The following is an 8,113-nucleotide window of genomic DNA, read 5'->3' on the forward strand; positions in this document are numbered from 1 at the left end:
GAAAACCATCCCAAACCGTGATCTATAGGTACATAGGAAGCTAAAAAACCATGGTTCACAAAGTTCCGTTCAAGGTGGGTTTTTGGCCATTTTTTCCTGGACTAAGAGGCCATATCTTACAATTCCTGCATTACTAAAAATAGACAAAAAGAACGACAAATTTCATAAAAAACGACAAAAAAGAACGACAAAGAACGACAAATTTCATATTTTCTACAAGATCTTCATTTTTTTCTTCTTTATTTTCATTTTGTTTTTATAATTTTTTTAAAGACTTTTTTATTTCAAATTATTCCACTCGCAAATATCCCTCCAACCATACCAAATTTATAATAATTGAAGAATTCCTTCAAAAGTTATAGGTAAAAGAAAATGCTAGAGTCCTTCTCTCAAAATATTGGAATGCCAATTATGGCAATTAATTCTACACTGAATCTTTGAATCGACATCCATTATTTTCTAACCTGATAACAGCTGTTCGTAATTTTCTTATAAGCGCACGGTAAACCTCTGAAGGCACTTGAAAATTATACATCTGAGCGATCTGAGGAAAATAGTCCTCCCGCGGAAAATTCTACAACAAGAATCTTGTTGTGCACCAGAAAGTCAAAAACGGATACGGCGCCCTATTCATAAACACAATCACGCAACTTTGTTGTCGTTCCTAGTCCTTTTAGACGAACGCGGTCCTTACGATTTCGTCAGATTGTTAAGTTTTTACACATCAGGGCCGGCGAATCGGTTTTAAAAGTGAGGGGGCTAAATGATATAGTGACTAAGGAGGCCCCACCATGGTTGGGGCCGACGGGCCGGAAAATCTATGAAATTACTCTACATTAGCTTAGAATCGGCCTAAATTTAATTTTTATGAAGTTATTGGAATGAAAAAATCAAAGAAGTTAGGTGTCTTTTTATACTGATAATCGCCAAAGAATATACTACTATATACAGTTGACGCTCTTTAATTCGACGTTCTACTATTCGATAGGCTCCCTTATTCGATGAAATGTAAAGTCCCTGTCAACATGAAACTCTCATAAACGACGCTCCCTTATTCGATGAAAATCCAATTCCCCTTGAAGATCGAATTAGAGAGCGTCAACTGTAATAACAAAATGAAACCTATAAGTAAATAAAGCGGGACTTTTACATGTTCAAAATTCGTAAGTAAAATTAGATTTAATGTATGCTTTTAACAGGCAGTAAGCATACAGTAATCAAAGATTAAAATTGTCCAAAGTAATTAAAGCGATTCACTCGAGTCGACACAAACTCTCTACCAACTCGTTTCATCATCAAGTTTATCTGTTAGATTTTATGGATGTGGAGCAAAGAAAGATTGTTTTTTTTGAGAAACGGTCACCACGTTTCCTTTTCTTCTTTTCATTTTTTTCTTTTTTTTCTCTCACCCTCTCTTTCTCTCTCTTATTTTCTTTTTTTTTTGCAAAAAGTGGGGGGGGGGGCTATAGCCCCCCTAGCCCCCCGGTTTCGCCGGCCCTGCACATCCCTTTATAGTTTCAGCGTGGTGTGCAGAAAACATTCATAATCTGATCTCAGGTTATCATTTTCTAACTCGGGCTCAGACATATTTGAGGATTTACTAAAGTTATAAATCTATGTGCGAATAATTAGAAAAAAGATTAACAATCATCACTAAACTAATATGAACAGTGCCGTATCTACAGGGGGGGGGGGCTAGGGGGTGCTGCCCCCAATAATTTTTAAAAGTGATTTTTTCATAAAATGGAGTATTTTACCTTAAATTTATTCGAATTATTTTATGACGCTCTTTAATTCGACGTTCTACTATTCGATAGGCTCCCTTATTCGATGAAATGTAAAGTCCCTGTCAACATGAAACTCTCATAAACGACGCTCCCTTATTCGATGAAAATCCAATTCCCCTTGAAGATCGAATTAGAGAGCGTCAACTGTAATAACAAAATGAAACCTATAAGTAAATAAAGCGGGACTTTTACATGTTCAAAATTCGTAAGTAAAATTAGATTTAATGTATGCTTTTAACAGGCAGTAAGCATACAGTAATCAAAGATTAAAATTGTCCAAAGTAATTAAAGCGATTCACTCGAGTCGACACAAACTCTCTACCAACTCTTCATCAAGTTTATCTGTTAGATTTTATGGATGTGGAGCAAAGAAAGATTGTTGTTTTTGAGAAACGTCACCACGTTTCTTCTTTTTCATTTTTTCTTTTTTTTCTCTCACCCTCTCTTTCTCTCTCTTATTTTCTTTTTTTTTTAAAAAATTATGGGGGGGGGGGGGGGGGCTATAGCCCCCCTAGCCCCCCGGTTTCGCCGGCCCTGCACATCCCTTTATAGTTTCAGCGTGGTGTGCAGAAAACATTCATAATCTGATCTCAGGTTATCATTTTCTAACTCGGGCTCAGACATATTTGAGGATTTACTAAAGTTATAAATCTATGTGCGAATAATTAGAAAAAAGATTAACAATCATCACTAAACTAATATGAACAGTGCCGTAGCTACAGGGGGGGGGGGCTAGGGGGTGCTGCCCCCAATAATTTTTAAAAGTGATTTTTTCATAAAATGGAGTATTTTACCTTAAATTTATTCGAATTATTTTAGTTTTTTGAGTGCGGTTTTAGCCAATTTAGAGCTCCAGATTTCAAATTCCCCCCCCCCTTTCCGTTGGCCCTCACGGTGTCACTGAACTTCGCCCCCCCAATGCTTCCTACGGCACTTTGAAATGGCACGTGACCTCAATAATGGATTCCACTTGTCCACATTTTCCCGTTGAAACCGCTTCCGGAATGGTGATGATCTGCATCGTTACCATTATGGAAAGTGACGTCATTCAAATTACATGGATGCGTAAGTGTGAAATCATCGCTCTGTTGAATACTTACGTCATTGTCATCTTTGAACGTGTATTGGATAATTGATCTTGGACCGTTAAGGATACACGTACAAACCACCGAGTAGAAGGATCCAGCAACTGGCGCAAAACGATCACCGCCAACTTTGATATAATCAAAACCACCCCCACTCTGAAATGCTACTTCTCTACCAGCTCCAGCAAGCACCAAGGAAAATAGCCCTTCACCCTGGTTATTGTAATTGATTTGGAAAAAACTGACTCTCTTTTCGGGGGTCTGGAAGGTGAAATGCACTTTGAAAGACCATGTGGTTGGTAATAATGGATAAGTGAAGAGTACAACGGGTGCATTACTTGTGAATTGCCATCCTAAAAGAGCACAACACAGATTGTATTTTTGTATTTAGTTTAATTCCAGGGGGAGGCACTCGATTTCAAAATGACCACATATGCGGCCCAAATATCAAACCTTTGCAGTGAAGAGAAAATTAAACTAAATTTGAACAAATTTGGGTATCAATTTACCTTTGCGGTGCATTTTTTTGAATTTTTTTGACCTTTTTAAGGCAAATATGGTTAGATTTTGCAATTTTTACACTCTTAGAGGGCACTTTTTCTCGTCTTTGCTCATTTTTACTTTTTCAGTTCACTTTGGAAAGCCTTAAGGGCCCTTAAGGGCTGGGCACGTACGGTAGGTCATTTACCTTGAGTGTCCACCGAGCTATCAGCTATCATGCACCACATCCTGTTTCATTACCTTTTCATTTTCTCATACTTTTTTCATACATTAATTTTCGTTACCAGGCCTCCACTTTTCATGTTCACATATTTTTTTCATACATTCATTTTAGTTACCAGGCCTCCACTTTTCATGTTCTCATATTTTTTTCATACATTCATTTTCGTTACCAGGCCTCCACTTTTCTTGTTCTCATATTTTTTTCATACATTCATTTTCGTTACCAGGCCTCCACTTTTCATTTTCTCATATTTTTTTCATACATTCATTTTCGTTACCAGGCTTCCACTTTTCATGTTCTCATATTTTTTTCATACATTCATTTTCGTTACCAGGCCTCCACTTTTCATGTTCTCATATTTTTTTCATACATTCATTTTCGTTACCAGGCCTCCACTTTTCATTTTCTCATATTTTTTTCATACATTCATTTTCGTTACCAGGCTTCCACTTTTCATTTTCTCATACTTTTTTCATACATTCATTTTAGTTACCAGGCCTCCACTTTTCATTTTCTCATATTTTTTTCATACATTCATTTTCGTTACCAGGCTTCCACTTTTCATTTTCTCATACTTTTTTCATACATTCATTTTAGTTACCAGGCCTCCACTTTTCATGTTCTCATATTTTTTTCATACATTCATTTTCGTTACCAGGCTTCCACTTTTCATTTTCTCATATTTTTTTCATACATTCATTTTAGTTACCAGGCCTCCACTTTTCATGTTCTCATATTTTTTTCATACATTCATTTTCGTTACCAGGCCTCCACTTTTCATGTTCTCATATTTTTTTCATACATTAATTTTCGTTACCAGGCCTCCACTTTTCATGTTCTCATATTTTTTTCATACATTAATTTTCGTTACCAGGCCTCCACTTTTCATGTTCTCATATTTTTTTCATACATTCATTTTCGTTACCAGGCCTCCACTTTCGAAGGAAACTCAAAAGGGGTAAAAGGGTAAACATGAAATATTTGATGAAAAAAAATATGTTGCTTTAATCTTAAAACTTAAAACCTATTCGGGGAGGCTTTTTCTGTTCAGTAAGGAAACTAAGGTTAAAGCAATCTCCCTCGAAATATATTGAGACTTTTGGTTATTTCCTCGTTCTAAGAAATTTGACGTTCGGGAAAAAAAGTCGATATTGCTAATCTGTTAAATGTAATCGGATATTTCATTTTGAATGGGGTTTATCGACTTTAGATTATAATGTTTTTGTTGAAGTCAATCAGTGAAATAAAATTTGGACTATATCTTTCGATGGAATAAATTTCTTTGATATACTTTAATGGGATAAACTTTCGTGGGGATTAAATTTCGCGGATCTCTTGAATTTGGGTGTCATCTGCGAAAATCCGCGAAATTAAGTCATAATGGAAATTTGGAAGGCCCTCATCTACGAAATATTTCTAAACAAAACTCAAAATATGTCAAATAAATATTATTTGAAGTGCTACTTGCATCAAAGAGGCGCAAATAATTTCAACAACCAACATGCATGATTTGAAAGTAAAAGTCACAAAATCGTGAAAATATTCCCACTTAATAGTGCCACGCGCAGAATTAAGTCCCCGCGAAACTTTTGAATTTCGCGGATAGGCCCAACCGCGAAATTTAATTCCCGCGAAAGTTTATAAAGTATTTTTCCATATTACAGCCCTTTTTGTCTCCGCTGAAAATTATATTGGGTCAGGTTTTACCTGAAATTGGTGGAACATTTTCGGTGGTAGTAGCTGTTTCGGTGACGACAGCTTCGGTGGTTGTTGTTGTTGGTGGTGCATCGGTGGTTGTTGGTGTTGGTGCATCGGTGGTTGTTGGTGTTGGTGTTGTCGGTTGGGATATTTCTGTTTCACAATTTGCACCAGTGTATGAAGATGGGCAATGGCAAGTGAATGAATCTGTCACATAATTTGGTAAACAAACACCCAAGTTACAGATGGTATCGTTTGAAGAACATTGATTCTGTAAAAAATGAAAGTATTAGAATAAGATGCAATGACAAGTATAAGAATCTGTGTTATGATTTAGTACACAGACACCCAAGGCAACACTTAGGCAAAATTGGGTACGGGAATTTATTTATTTATTTATTTATTTATTTATTAAAGAATTACAGTCTAGGTACACGAGGGCCTCTAAACCGATCTTGTACAAAAATCTTTTTTAGGTACAGTTTGTCACGAGGACTTCCCCGCACCCTCCAATTAAAATCTTCATTCGACTTGGCTTTATTCATCTCGTCTGCTCTTCTTTTCCATTCTTTGATTTGCTCTCTCTCCATTTTCGTTAAATCGTCGGTGATGCTCAATTTTACGTACTTCTCGTGCTGTCTTAGTTCAGTCAACTTCTTCATGAAGCGGTACTTTACATGGCTGTCTTTGAAGGCGACTATGATTGGACGCACACCATTTGATTGTTTTCCAACTCGAGAGACGAAGGTTGGTTGAGTTTTTACGTTGACGTCGTTCAAAAGTTCGTTTACGAAATCGATATCTTCTTCATTTTCTTTTTCACGCACCCCGTGGATGATGATGTTTGCGTCTATTGACAGCTTTCTTTAGTCTTCGATTTGTTCTTCGACTTTCTCCCTTCTGAGTAACTGCTTCATGTTGTTTAGGTTCAACGAACTATTTACTTTAGCAGCGTCGGCAAAACTTTTTGGTTCTTTAGCCACTTGAACTTTCGAAATCTTAGCATTCACTGTCTCTTCAATTTTGGTGGATAGCTTCTTTTCCAGAACGGAAAATTGGCTCTGGATTAGATCAGTTACTTGATTTTTGTCTTTTAGGTATTCCTGACATTTTGCCTTTAAGTCCTTGACCACGGTGTTAAGTCTCTTTTCATTCTCACTTTTATGGTGTATTATGGTTTCACATGCATCAATTTTTTTATAGCTGTGTGTACAGCATTCTATTCTTTCTGCTTGATGATGGATTTTTATGCTGAGGTCTTTTGCCGGAGAACAACAAGTTATGCATTGGTATTTTCTGTAACCTTTATTCAAAAACATATTCAGCTGGTATGATGGTAGTCCAGTGCAGGCATAATGTAGCATTCTTTGACATTTATGGCATTGAATCTTCATTTTTTCATTATCTTTAATGCAATTATGCTCCGTACAACGGTTGTTGTCAATCTCATCTTCATCAAGGGTCAGGTTCTTGTCAGGTGATGCCAGTTTTTGTCGAAATTTGGTTGTTTTTTCCATTTTTTGTAATTTTATTAAAAATTCTCCATTTTTTGAAAAAACGAAGAGCCGAATTTGCCGTTAGAAAATGTCTGACAGGGTCCCAAGTTTACTAATTTTCAGACAGAGTTGATTTTTTGGATATCATGGATATTTTTTTAGGGTGGAAACTGTAAAAATGTTTACTTTTTTTGTTTCTATTTATAGCCAATTTTCAGGATGAAAATGTAAAAATTTTTCGTTCTGACAGGGTCTCAAATTTACCAATTATTCATATCTGACAGGCTCCACTTTTCAAACCTCAATGGGGACGTCCCAGTTGGGGATTTAACTTACCCAGACTTCATAATAGTCGACGGTTGAATTTTTGGTCATGTGTCTTCGATCGATCGATCCATCAATTAGAGTGCAAGTCGGTGCTGTTTTGTGGCGAAAAAGCAAAAAGCTCCAGCAAGACGTTGCACGATAACATTCAGTACCACAAACCCTAAATAGAAATAAAAGCAAATCAAAGATGTATCGATTTCCTACTATCCAGAGGGTCGACCAAAATTAGGGCAAACTTGGAAGGCATATTTTGGAAGTTGGGACCCCCTCGCTCTATTTATTTTTGTATAAATTACGCTAACTTACCTTTTCTCTTTTTGGTTAGAAATAGCTAAGAGGTGCCAAAATTTATAATCAAAGGCGCCCCCACCGAAAAAAAAATCGACCACTTGGGGAGTCAACCTTTTTTTGAAATATTACAACTTGGATTGAGGATTGACGTTTAGATAGGCCGCCCATTTATTTGCAGTGGGCGGCCGCCAATCCGCCCATGGAATGTCAAACAAAGTGGTCCGATTACCTCGATCACTATTTGAGGAATACTTACTGTGATGTGGCATTAGTGATTTCTCTAATGCTTTGATGTGTGTTGGCATCAGAAGTCGGCATCACATCGCATTGACATGATAAACAGTATCCCCAACTGTTGTGTTCGATTCTTCGATTTTCGCCGCTTCGTAAAGAACAAAGCATATCGGAAGAAGAAACAAAGCGTTCAGCATTTTTTTAAATCTTCGTTGAAGCGCGGATAAAGTTACACGACTTTTTTTCTATGTTAATTATTTAACTGCTGCTTAACTCAGAAAAATCTGTCTTTTTTATTTCACGAAAAAAAGAAAAAGAAAAATAATTTGGAAATTTTTTCTGTATTTCATGTGTATGCCCATTCAGAACATTGCTTCACTCAGTCTATTCCTGACAGATGACAATAATGATCAATGAATGTATTCAATAAGAAGATACAACATATAAATTCTTAATGACTTTTTATTGAAC

General features: G+C 36.5%; 1 protein-coding gene across 1 annotated transcript; it reads right to left on the reverse strand.

Annotated features, from left to right (window-relative positions):
* Positions 1 to 2,664: 2,664 nt before the first annotated feature.
* LOC136803846 (mucin-2-like) lies at positions 2,665 to 7,810 on the reverse strand. The gene is made up of 4 exons (XM_067060566.1): positions 7,665 to 7,810; positions 7,127 to 7,277; positions 5,304 to 5,565; positions 2,665 to 3,225 (listed from the first exon to the last, which is right to left on the reverse strand). Exons 1-4 carry the CDS (start codon positions 7,808 to 7,810, stop codon positions 2,741 to 2,743), a joined length of 1,044 nt encoding a protein of 347 aa, XP_066916667.1. The 3' UTR covers positions 2,665 to 2,740.
* Between the last annotated feature and the right edge of the window lie 303 nt (positions 7,811 to 8,113).

This window comes from Clytia hemisphaerica, unplaced genomic scaffold (genome assembly GCF_902728285.1).
Source record: "Clytia hemisphaerica strain Z4C2 unplaced genomic scaffold, Clytia hemisphaerica genome assembly, whole genome shotgun sequence".
Lineage (NCBI taxonomy): Eukaryota > Metazoa > Cnidaria > Hydrozoa > Leptothecata > Clytiidae > Clytia > Clytia hemisphaerica.

Excerpts from the sequence above, each read along its gene's own strand:
- LOC136803846 (XM_067060566.1), bottom strand. The coding sequence starts at position 7,810 with ATGCTTTGTTCTTTACGAAGCGGCGAAAATCGAAGAATCGAACACAAC. Across the intron at positions 5,566-7,126 it reads TCGACTATTATGAAGTCTGG|AATCAATGTTCTTCAAACGA; the intron begins GTAAGTTAAATC and ends CATTTTTTACAG. Across the intron at positions 3,226-5,303 it reads AAATGTTCCACCAATTTCAG|GATGGCAATTCACAAGTAAT; the intron begins GTAAAACCTGAC and ends GTGCTCTTTTAG.